Source organism: Natrix helvetica, assembly GCF_964273705.1.
Source record: "Natrix helvetica genome assembly, chromosome: 2".
Lineage (NCBI taxonomy): Eukaryota > Metazoa > Chordata > Lepidosauria > Squamata > Natricidae > Natrix > Natrix helvetica.
In genome coordinates, this window is record NC_138552.1 from 70,720,740 (window position 1) to 70,733,893 (window position 13,154).

Consider the following 13,154-nt stretch of genomic DNA (forward strand, 5'->3'; position numbering starts at 1 on the left):
GATTTCCATTATCCCTCCCTCCATTTCCTTCATATTTGCTGTTTTAAACATTATCCCTTCTAAAATCTAAATTATTTGATTGCTATTATATTGCTTTGAAACATTACACATACATCTTTTTGAGTTATTTCTTCACTGTTCTTTCCACATTTCCATTTCAGTTTTCTAGAACCTACAGGATCTGCCCATGTATACAGTACTGCTTTATTTGGTTCTAAAGTTTCTTCCATTGAAGTGAGAGAACTGCAAACAAAAATAGGAAAATCTAGATTTCAATGCCAAATACACCTCAACAAAAATTTACCTTCCCTCCAAAGCAATTATTTTCTAGTGTTATTCAATTTCTGTCAACTAACTCTGACAATTCAATTTAAACATTCCCATGTTATAATGTTCAATTTGAGTTTTTAAAATTAAATGATAAAAGCTTATTAATATCTAGATAGACTTAACAGATTCATTTCTCAGATATTTACATTTCACTGTAACTCTGCTGCTTCACATTCTATGTAGATAAAGTGACAGGTTTATGATAAATTGCAGTGTTTGAAACTTTTCTTTCATTTTTGTTCAAACAATAATAACTAGTAAACAGAATAGACTAATTTATCAATTGTGTTAGATACACTATTAACAAGGATATGCTTATAGAACATGATCACTATTTATTCATACAGCACTACAATGTATGCTGTTTATCTTTAACAGTATACAAATAAAACATTGCATACATACCTTTGTCCATATTCGATCACTTCTTCTTTGGTATGATTAATTATCAGGAATGGGGCTGCACCATCATGGTAATTAGAGAATGTAACTGTTGTTGAATGTTCAGCCAGCGTAATATCCACAACAATGCCACCAAGCTATCAGATATGCAAAGATGAAATGATATATAATATGCATATTACATCGACGATTCATTCATATAATTCAAGGATCTCAATGTTTCTGATTCAAAATCAATAGAAAAATAGTAGATTACTACTATTATTTTAAAACATGGAAACGGTTCATGTTTCCAAACCTGTAAAAAATGCCCAAACCTGACAACACATTTTAGTCCTATTCATTGTGTTCTTCTCTGATCTTACTTATCATAAAAATAATTGTATTAATTGCAGACAGTCAAGTAATATGGCAGATTTTAAAGGTTTAAAGACTTTAACATGGTTTCAAATTAAACAAATGTATTTATTTTACCTTAAGCTTATAAGATCATATCAAATAAGAACACAAGAATATTTGGAGAATAGTACTTCTCCATAAAATTTAAATCAAACAACTTTGATATTATACTAAATTTTATAGCAAATACACTGGATTATCATTAAAGTTTTTAAAAAGTGCGGTTCCTGCTGGCGACAGACATGTTGTCCACTGCTCGTCTCCCCGGTTGGCTCCATAAGAAGCACAGGGGGCCTTGGAGGGGTCCCCTGCCGAAGGGAGGCTTGCTGACGCCCCCTGGAATCGGCGGCAGCTGGCGGGGGCGCTTTTCAGCTTTGCCTAGGAGCTGAGGACCGGAGGGGGGGCGTGGGACAGCTTCAGGCTGTCCGCCCTTTCGCCGAATGGCTCCGGAGGAAGGAGTTTATCCAGAGAAGTGCGGCTGGATGCTGGCGGTGGGGGATTCATCCTGATCTCTTTGATCGTCATCAGAGGATAAGCAGCAGATGCCTGTAAATTCATGTTCAACTTACTTGAAGGGAGATTAGAGGGGGTGTTCTTTTTACCCCCCTCGGATTAAGCGGCATTTGAATTATCTCTCTCTATATTGGAAGGGAGAGAGAACAAAGGCTGATTCATCACTTGAACTAACTGAGAAAGATCGTTATCACAATTGCTAGAGATGATTGCTGAGCTGGTTTTCTTTAAAAAAACTTTATAGAGATCTCTGTTTCTTCTCCCTGTGAAAAGAGGAGCCAAGATGGCTTCCGCCCTTCTTTGTTTTTGTATTTACAAATGAAGTCTGCCTTTTGAAACTACCTTTGGAACTGTTTTATTACTCTCTCTGAGGGAGACCGGGACCTCCCCTGATACGTGGCCTTCCTGGACTTTGACTATTTGATTTTCTTCTTTCTGGTGTGCCTTGGTGCCTTGGAACTGTGAAGGAGAGTTAACTCTTCGCTTTCGGATTTGCTTGCCTCTCGGGATCGGCACAGCTGCGCAATCCTCGGACTTTCAATCTTCTTTGAAAAAGACTTATATACATCTCTGAATTTAGACAAATGGGGCCTAAGAAACCACCAACGGGCAAGTCATTTTCAGCTCCCGCATCTGCCACCTCCAGTCCAAGCATGCAGCAAATGAAAATTACTTCATTGTTACAGCAAGAAGGTACTGGAGAGGGCTCAAAAGAACTATCTGTCTCCCAAATGTTTCAAGAAATTATGAGGGGTCAAAATGAGTTGAAAAAAGAAGTGACAGAGCTTAAAGAGGAACTCAGAGATGTTAAACATCATATTGCAGAAAATAAACAGAGAATTGTGGTGCTGGAGGAGGGAGCGGCTGGGCTGGGGGAAGAGGTTAAAGCAATCCGGAAAGGAAATGTAGACCTGGAAAACTTTTTGGCAAAAATAGAATTTGAAAGAATGTCCTTTTTTCTCAGATTCCAGAACCTACCAGAGGCAGAAAATGAAGATCTCAAGGATATTATGAGTACAATTTTAGCAGAATATATCAAGAGAGATAAAAAACAGTTGTGGTGGGACATGGGTCTGGTCTATAGGATTAATTCAGCATATGCTAGAAGTCATAATGTTCCAAGGGAGGTGCATGTTAAATTCCTCAGGAGGACCACAAGGGATGAGGTGCTTGGGGCCCAAAGGGAGAGACCACTGAAATATAAAGATGAAGAAATTACCATTCTTAAGCAGATTCCGAAAAAGATAAGAAAGAGAAGGAGGAAGTATTCCTCTTTATCAAAGAAATTATACAATAAAGGAATTTGGTTTAGATGGTTATTGCCAGAAGGAATGTTGATCTTCTGGGAGGGAAATAGGATTAGAATTAACACAGTGCAGGAGGCTGAAGCCTTCATTAAAAAGCATTTTTCTCTCCTAGAGGACGAACACAGCGAGGGTAGGGAAAAGGGTAGCAAGGTACAAGACATGGAGGGGGGGCTGTGGCTCCTTCTGGGGACAGGGAGGAAGGAGCAATATCCAAAAGGCTCAGGTCACAAAAATAAAAATATTTGAAACATTAGTAATTGTTGATATTCTAGAAAGTGACAAAGGAAAAATGATTGAACACATGGTTGACACAATATAGAATAGGATTCTGTTTTTTGCTTATCTTTTATATCTTGTTTTTAATATTGTAAAAATTGTGAGATTTGGATGGATCTCTACCACTAGCGTGGGAGCTGCCAAAATTTTCTATGTATCCCCTTACCTTTTCCCATAAATGTTTAAAAAACCAATAAATTTTTTTAAAAAGTTTTTAAAAAGTAAGGAAAACTCATTGAGTTAGCTTGGAACTTCTTATTGCACAGTTGGGCAGCCAAAGGACATATATTGCCTTCAGCACCCCTAGACTATATATGAAAAACTGACATCAATATCATCAAAATTTAGCCATAGAAATTTAGTCAGATGGTATGGATACGCATGGGAAGAGGGAGCCATTTAAATCATTTGACATTCCTATTCCCAACTTGAAATACTACTCCCAAAACTTTCAAAAAGCAGAAAACTCTCAAATTTACCAATTACATTAAAACTGTGGCATTACCAGTCTGCTATTAATCTGTTTAAAAGGGTGGGAGGCAATATGTCATTCTTTTCTCATTTAAAATTTATCTCTATATACTCACCTTGTTATCTAAGTGAAGTAATAAGCAATTTTCTTGTTTATCAAGTCGTATAATGTTGGGTGGAATGTAAGAATCTTTTACTCTAACCTGTAACTTGCTGTCATTATTCTCAGGCCAATATGGAATACACTGGAATAAGAATGAAATGAATTTATAAAGAAAATTTATCATGGAACCATCACTATAAAAAAACAGTATTTCTTCTTTACTGGAATACAAAGTTATACAGTAATCAAAATCCTGAAAGCGAATGGCTAAATATCACCAAATACTAGAATACAGCACAGTAAAAATGTTAATAATTTTTTAAAAACCGCTTTTAGAAATTTGTATGTGTCTTTAAAAAAATACATATTAACAAAAGTATAAAAAAACTCTTGTGAAACTATAATTCACATCCTTCAATTTATAAAAATAAACAGAACTCTAACTTGCAGTTTTTAGCAACTAGTAGCATAAAACTAGAATATAACTAAAATGATAATAGTACTGCATTTTTGGACAAAGGAGTATGCTAATTGGGAAAGTTAAAGTTATATGCAAAAATGTCCCTGTTTTAATGTAAATTGGTGGAATTAATTTTGGGCAGTTTTTATTGTTTTAGCCACCGTTATAAGAATAGTTGTTGACTATTCGCAGACAGCTCAGAACCTGTTAAATGTCAAGGTCCTCTTCAAATACGATGAATGAATATCATCATCAGTTGTTGACTTTAATAGTCATTACCAATTTTTATGCATTTAATTTTTTTTAATCCTATGTGGCTGAGATTTTGAGGCAACAAACAGTCAATGAATCAGATATTGCACAATTTTTAAAGTATAGGAAAAAATACATACAGTAGAACCTCTGGTCACGACCAAATCGGGTTCTTTTGTAAACACCAAATTTCCTGTTGTTTACTAACAACAGTGACCTATGTGTGGTTGCTGCATTAATTTTGGTTAGGTTCAAGTCACAAGCAAATCGGGTTGCGACCAAAGTTATGGAACAAATTTTGGTCATGACCATATATGGGGTTGTAGCCATTTTGTTTCAAATCAGCACTTTAAAAACAATAGGATATTGTTAAATATTATACATTTTATTTTATTTTTATTCTATGCTTTTGAGTTATTGTTGAGTCTTGGCAATTTCCTGGACTAATTGCTGCAGTCTTCTTGGCTATATTTTTACCATTGCCTTCTTCCCAGGGCTGAAAGAGAATGTCTGGCCCATGGTTACCTAGCTAGCTTCCTGGTTTCTAGCCTGGTCCCTTAACTATAATACTAAACAGGCTTCCCATATTGTGTATAAGCCAAGTCTTTTGTATTGTAATATATAATAAGGTAAATAATTATGAACAGACAAGCTAACAGATGCAAGAAACAGTTCATGCCTGAATTATGAAGTTTTTTTTTTACAATGGCTATAAAAACTTAAAGACTTAAAAAAATTACCTGCTGGAAAAGTATTGGTATCCAATTTTCATTGCCTTCTTCTGCAACTTCTAAAATGTGTGTACTTCTATTTGTGATCATTAAAAAAGGTGTGAAAGTCACTATTCTAGTGATATTAAAGCTGCTGTTATCTATAGTGACACCAACCTGGAAAATATAAAATTATTTAATATAAATCAGTTTCATTATTGTTAATAATGTCCTTATTTTTTCCTAAATAAATTAATATTTCTGCAAGAAAAAATGCAATTTATTCTGTAGTGAGTGAATGAGAATGAAATAAATTCTGCCAAAAATACATCTGATGAATTATTTTGCTTTCAAAGACATTATACCTATACTACAGGGGTGAAATTCAGCAGGTTCTAGAGAACCAGTAGTGGAAATTTAGAGTAGTTCGGAGAACCGGCAAATACTACCTCTGGCTGACCCCAGAGTGGGATGGGAATGGATATTTATAATACAATACAATACAATAGTAGAGTTGGAAGGGACCTTGGAGGTCTTCTAGTCCAACCCCCTGCCTAGGCAGGAAACCCTATACCGTTTCAGACAAATAGCTATCCAACATCTTCTTAAAGACTTCCAGTGTTGGGGCATTCACAACTTCACAATTTTGCAGTATACTTTCCCAAGAGTGGGGAGGGAATGGGGATTTTGTAGTATCCTTCCCCTGGAGTGGGCTGGGAGTGGAGATTTTGCAGTATACTTCCCCTGCCACGCCTAGCAAGCCACGCCTACAGTACTGGTAGTAAAAAAAAATTGAATTTTACCACTGCTATACTATATATCAGTTAACACGTTTAGCATTATCTAGTGTAGACTGACAATAGCTTTTCCCAAATTCAGCCACATTTTGTTCAAGTTCCACTCCTATTTGTAGACTGTATCTAAAATTGTAACTTTATTAGTTTTAGGCCCAGTACTCTTCAACATCTTCATCAATGATTTGGATGAGGGAATAAATGGGGAACTCATCAAATTTGCAGATGATACCAAGCTGGCAGGAATAGCCAACACTCCAGAAGATAGGCTTAAGATACAGAAGGATCTTGACAAACTTGAACATTGGGCACTATCTAATAAAATGAAATTCAATGGTGAAAAGAGTAAGGTTCTACATTTAGGCAACAAAAACGGAATGCACAGGTACAGTATAGGTGATACCTTACTCAGTAGTAGTAACTGTGAAAGGGATCTTGGAGTCCTAGTGGACAACCATTTAAATATGAGCCAGCAGTGTGCAGCAGCTGCCAAAAAAGCCAACACAGTTCTAGGCTGCATCAACAGAGGGATAGAATCAAGATCACGTGAAGTGTTAATACCACTTTATAATGCCTTGGTAAGGCCACACTTGGAATACTGCATTCAGTTCTGGTCGCCACGATGTAAAAAAGATGTGGAGACTCTAGAAAGAGTGCAGAGAAGAGCAACAAAGATGATTAGGGGACTGGAGACTAAAACATATGAAGAACGGTTGCAGGAACTGGGTATGTTTAGCTTAAGAGAAAGAAGGACTAGGGGAGACATGATAGCATTATTCCAATATCTCAGAGGTTGCCACAAAGAAGAGGGAGTCAAACTATTCTCCAAAGCACCTGAGGGTAGAACAAGAAGCAATGGGTGGAAACTAATCAAGGAGAGAAGCAACTTAGAACTGAGGAGAAATTTCCTGACAGTGAGAACAATTAATCAGTGGAACAGCTTGCCTCCAGAAATTGTGAATGCCCCAACACTGGAAGTCTTTAAGAAGATGTTGGATAGCTATTTGTCTGAAACGGTATAGGGTTTCCTGCCTAGGCAGGGGGTTGGACTAGAAGACCTCCAAGGTCCCTTCCAACTCTACTATTGTATTGTATTGTATTGTATTATCTTCAGCATCCAAATTAAGTCAAATACTAAGCAAATAAAATATTAAGCTGCTTGCCATTAGGATTCAGGTTGATTTTTTCCTCACACAGAAGCTGTATAGACATCTGCAATACATGTGCTGCTAACATACCTTAAATCTATTGCTTATGGCATTAAATTTTGTGACCAGGTTTAGTCTAAGAGGTAAGTGAATTGTGCACGTGTCCTAAGCAATGACATGAAGCAAATACTAAGCCCATTCAGTAATTGTGAAGCTGTTTGTTCAAAAGTTTGAAATACTGAAGAAAACTGAAATGAAATGCAGGGGATGGGATGACTTGAATTTGGCTAAAAACTGGAATGCTCTGGAAACTTATTTGGAAGTCAATCTTGTTAAATGAAATAGAATTTTCTTTATAGTAAACATAGAAAAATATGGCTGCAAGAAAAATACAATAAAACAACTTACCTGGTATTCCTTTTTGTGACTTTTACATTTTACAAAGCCATGACTCCCAACTGTATCCAGGGAAAAATGATCAGAAAGGTCACTTTCTGTCACCATGAGCTGAACCTGCAAGGAGGAAACTTGTTATTCAACCTTTATCATGAACAGAATTAAAGAAAAGAAAAATACTTAATATTCTTAGTTAAATGAAACCTGTAAAATACTATACTTTGAAGTGCTCCGTTTTCACATTTTAGTTAACCAAGCATGCATTTTTTTGAGCATACTCCAGTTCATTTGGTAGCTATAACAGCACTCAAAACTTTTGGGATACTAAACTCTCAAACCTTCATTTGGCTATTTCAGGAGGGGGGGGGTTGTTCCCTTGTCTTATTTTTCTTATACTTCAGCAAGTATACCCCACCTGCGCCAGCAGAGGAGGCATGCTGCGGGACCTGTCAGTCAAGGAACTTTAGCTGGTGTGGTGCAGAAGGGCCTTCTCTGCTACGGCTCCTAATCTTTGAAACATCTTACCCACTGAGGAGAGATCAACTCCCACCCTTCTGATCTTCTGTAAGGGTCTAAAGACCTGGTTCTACCAGATGCCTGGGACCCCGATGACCAAGCATCACACTTGAGGAAGCTGATGCATTAAGAGTCTCTCTTGAGCATCCTGCTCCCTCCTCACCTTTTAACTATAAAGTTATCTTTGATTATAACTCAATTTTTATTGTTTTAGAAATATTTATCTTATATTTTAATGCTGTAACCCACCGAGAGTCATTTTGAAATGAAATGGATGGCAAATAAATTTGATAAATAAATAATTAAATAAATAAATAAAGTTTAGACTTCCTGAAGACTTCCTCTTTTGTCTGTTTAAAAAAAAGTAATAATGTATATGATAATTATCTTATACAATAAAAGTTCAAGGAAAGTTTCAAAGTTACAAAACATATAATTCAGAGTTAACTTTAAAAAAAAAGTATTATAGAATAGCAATTACTTATTGATACTCTTAAAAATCATATTTTTTCAGTGCCATGTTAAAAACAAAAGACCTCTTCCTGTGTCTTAAATATAACAATTTATTAAAATACAATTATCATTAATAATGGCTTGTAGCGTTTTTTATAGTAATAAGATTCAAAGTACTTGAAAACTAAATATAAGATAAACTTGATTTATGAGACTAAAATCAATACCTTGTTATCACGGTAAAAGTGTTTAGGCTGGAAAGAAAAGAGAAGCGGCAACTTGTAGTCAGGTGGATGTTTGCGGTGAATACCATCAGCTTTATACTGTAACATTCGACCGGTCTTGTTGACCATCCAATAGGGACTGTGAATTTCTAGAATCACTTGTCCTGTAGCATATGTCACATGGATAGCTATATCCAAATCTGTTCTATCCAGGTCACTAATGCATGAAAATGTGATGAAACTAATTTCTTGTTGATTTGACTGGATGCAGTACTCAGTAGTCCAATCTTTATCAAGATAATTAAGTAAATGCAATTCCAACTTGCTCTGATCCAGTAATGCATTATGAATCTGAGCAGAACATCCAGCTTCTAGAGCACTGCGTGTGGTGCTATATCCCTAGGAAAGAAAAGTTTCAATAGTTATAAAACACATAATCAATGCACTAATTATTTCATTAATTAGTGCAATTGTGCAATTGCTCATTAACAATTGCACAGAATGAAATGGAAAGCTGTTCGCATTGAAATATGACATCTGAAGTCATTGCCTTTGTGTTATTTTCTTGGGAGATTCTGGTAATAATTAATAATAAATATAACATAAATGGGAAGATATAAGCAATTCTATTATTGAAAAATACATATTTCTCCTCATATTAAATGGTTTTTTTTATTTATACCATGATTCAAAACCGTCTTCAGCTTGCTCTTATAAAACTTCTGAAATGTTTTGAATTAGAAATGTTTTTATTTCAAAATGCTGTTTCAAATTTGAGACAGGCTGCTCTGATCTTACTGGAAACATTCTGTTGCTTTCCTTATTTTACCAGGACGATTCCAAAGTGAACTTGTTAGCAGTAATATCAGAAATGCATCGAGATACTTCCAGTGATCTCAAGCCACCTCTTTTTCAAAAATAGCTCTTCAAGCTGAAAACATTTCAAACTTGAGGTTTGCACACTTTTTCATATAATGAAAAGAAATCACATCAGAAAGTAACTTTTGAAGGATTTGAAATAAATATTTAATTGTACAGTATGTAGAATTCTTTAAAATTATATTCTTACTACACATTTACCTACTTGCATATTTATTGTATCAGTGCAAAGATATAATTGCAATTAAGAAAGATACCAAAGATACCAAATATTTATCCTTGTGATCTAAAATGAACATTCCTCAGATCAAGTAGCAGACCAGCTAATAATTACTTAACTAAGACTAACTGAAAAAAACATTAGAAACTCAAGAGAATTTTCTTTCATATTTAGTGTGCATGTGTGGCAGCAACTGAATTCTGGACATGGCCAAGCATATTTTGAGGAATTTCAATGCCATTTATTCAGTGGAACGGAGGGTATATTCTAAATTATAAGATCCAAAGAAAGGGAAAGGGAATTTAAAAAAAACACTACCTCTAAAGAATAGGCAATCTGATATGGCAGTAGATTGCGGAGAATAACAGAAGACCACAAATGAACAACATATGGTAAATCCCACTGATCATCTGTACATGTTGAAGAAATCAAGGTATCTTGCATTGGAACAATGTTGATAATAAGTGGGTGATTAGGTGATTTGAAAGACCGGCATTTCTTCTGTAGCAATTTGTCAAAATTCTTCACCATTTCATCAAAGCTAACACCTTCACTGAATTCATATTCTCCAGAAGTTTCATTTTCATCAATTACTGGTCGAAAAAACAGTAATGACCTGTAAATAATCACAATAATTATTCTCATTTTCCTTTTCTATTAAGAATATTCAATATTTATATCCTGATTTAAACAAATGAAACTAGAACAAAATATATTTAGAAGCAACACAAATAATATTAAATAAGCTGCATTCAAATATACTATAAATGTTACGGTGAAAGACCGAAATCTGGTGAATGTCGACATTCACCGGTGAAAGACCGAATATTTCATTACATTGTTTTACATTCGGACCTTCACCGGTGAATGTCGACATTCACACAGTCGCTTGGTGTATGTCCGAAAATACCCTTATCCTCTCGACACCCTTACCCTAATACCTCGGCTCCTCGCTTCCTTTTAAGCGTCTTCTTAAGGATCAGAGGTTTAAAAAAAAAAAAACTCCGCGAATAGAAGACGCTTAAAAGGAAGCGAAGAGCCGAGGTATTAGGGTAAGGGGATTAGGGTAAGGGTGTCGAGAGGATTACCCTTATCCTCTCGATACCCTTACCCTAATCCCCTTACCCTAATACCTCGGCTCTTCGCTTCCTTTTAAGCGTCTTCTTAAGGATCACAGGTTTTTTTAAAAAAAAACTCCGCGAATAGAAGACGCTTCTATTAGGGTAAGGGGATTAGGGTAAGGGTGTCGAGAGGATAAGGGTATTTTCGGACATACACCAAGCGACTGTGTGAATGTCGACATTCACCGGTGAAGTTCCGAATGTAAAACAATGTAATGAAATATTTGGTCTTTCACCGGTGAATGTCGACATTCACCAGATTTCGGTCTTTCACCGTAACATAAACATAACCTAAGGGTCTTTTGTTGCCTTATTAAGTAACATCAGTGCATGCCCTGGTTGACAGGTTTTCTATTTTGTCTGCCTTCTGCAAGCTTGATGATGGTCCTATGGATAGATGTGGTTTTCCAAATCATCAATGCTTTTGGGGAGAATATTTAGTTGCCATAAAATGGTAGAGGTGATAGAATGGCTCAATGAGAAGGTATTATTTTTTTTGTAATTGGATATCATTAATTTATAATCTAAGAGAGATCTTTCAACCAGCAGGAAAGAATAAGAACAGAGTGAGTAGCTTTTTAAAAAATTAAGATTAGAAAAAAGAAACCATTTTAAATGATTTTGACTTAGAAGCAAAGACTATGATTTTAAAAGTTTTAAACAGAGAAATTAGACAATAATTTAGAAAATTATTTTTGTTCTTTGATGAAATTGCCTTTAAAAATAGCAAAATCAACTAGACAAACGACTGACAAGCTTCATAGGAATATTGACTGTTTATTGTTACCTCAGAAAATAATTGGTGTTTTACAAAATTAAGAAAGATAATATAAGCCAGTGATGGCGAACCTATGGCACGCGTGCCACAGGTGGCACACTGAGCCATTTGTCAGGGCACGCGAGGCACTGCCCTGTCAGCTGGCCAGCGTGCATGCGCGCGCTGGCCAGCTGAGTTCACCCTTTTTTAAAGCCATTTTTCACCCTCCCCAGGCTCCAGAGCCCACCCACCCCCCGCCAGCCCTCTGGAGGCTTCATGAGCTTCTATGAAGCCTCCAGAATGTAAAAAACCGGCCCTACGGGCAAACCGAAAGTTCGGGGACGGACTTCCGGTTTGCTCGAAGGGTCGTTTTGAGCACTCTGAAGGCTTCAGGGACCATCCGGAGGCTTTCTTTTGCAAATACTACAGGTAGCCCTCAATTCACCATTCATTTAGCAACCATTCGAAATTACAATGGTACTGAGAAAAATGACTTACGACCAATCCTCGCATGTAATGATTATAGCAGCATCCCCATGGTCACATGTATTTATTATGATTGCAGTTTCTTGGGGCCATGTAACTGCTGTTTGCAAGTTGGTTATTGCATGAATCACTTAAACACTGCAGTGATTCATTTAACAACCATGGCAATAAAGGCTGGAAAATTAGGTGCAACTTACTTAACAACTGCCTTGCTTACCAATATAAATTCTGGTCTCAATTGTGATTGTATACCTTTTTCTTTGAATGCACTTTTTGTTATATATGTAAATCTTTAAATAAAAAAAATTCTAATTTTTTTCTCTTCATCAATTAGATTTTTGATAGAGTGATCTTTTCCAAGGATTAATAAATAATAAATGGGAGATATTAAACAGCAATGTTAAAAAGGAAATAGTCCCAAGAGTAATAATGATGGAAACAAAACATAAAGAGTACAAGCTTAACATTTAATCTAACTATATTCCTTTACTAAAATACCTAATAGTAATTATTTATTGATTTATTACATTTAGAACTAATTTACCAATGGATGTTTACAAAATAAATATATGTACAAAATATGTACAAAATAATAATGTACAAAAAAGAAAGTAATTACCTATAAGAAGTTAATGGTATGTTAAATTCATTATCTGGTAGTGCTACTCCTAAACATTTTCCGTCTTCAAATATACTCAAAGGAATTGAAAAATGATTCTTTATCTATACAGAAAAATAAAAAGTTTGTGTCAATTGACCAAAAATAACTCTATGTTACAATTTCATTTCATCTGCTAATTAAATCTTTACTGATCTGAAAAATACAATGAAATTTAATATTTAGGAATTTAGGAAGATGTGATATCCACTTTATAAATACCTTTATAAAATGTTTTATACTTGCTGATACGCATTGGAAATAAAACAATTTTCCCCA

The 13,154-nt window shown here is 35.4% G+C and overlaps 1 protein-coding gene across 3 annotated transcripts in view; it reads right to left on the minus strand.

Moving 5' to 3' along the window:
- Positions 1-13,154, minus strand: part of VPS13A (vacuolar protein sorting 13 homolog A) — a 138,276-nt gene that overhangs the window by 31,488 nt on the left and 93,634 nt on the right. For all 3 annotated transcript variants that reach the window (XM_081942022.1, XM_081942021.1, XM_081942023.1), the window contains exons 46-53: positions 12,837-12,940; positions 10,172-10,469; positions 8,758-9,153; positions 7,574-7,678; positions 5,254-5,400; positions 3,815-3,943; positions 736-869; positions 114-243 (exon numbers count right to left, since the gene is read on the minus strand). In XM_081942022.1, coding sequence (XP_081798148.1) covers positions 114-243; positions 736-869; positions 3,815-3,943; positions 5,254-5,400; positions 7,574-7,678; positions 8,758-9,153; positions 10,172-10,469; positions 12,837-12,940 — 1,443 coding nt within the window. The remainder of the gene's footprint in view (positions 1-113; positions 244-735; positions 870-3,814; positions 3,944-5,253; positions 5,401-7,573; positions 7,679-8,757; positions 9,154-10,171; positions 10,470-12,836; positions 12,941-13,154) is intronic.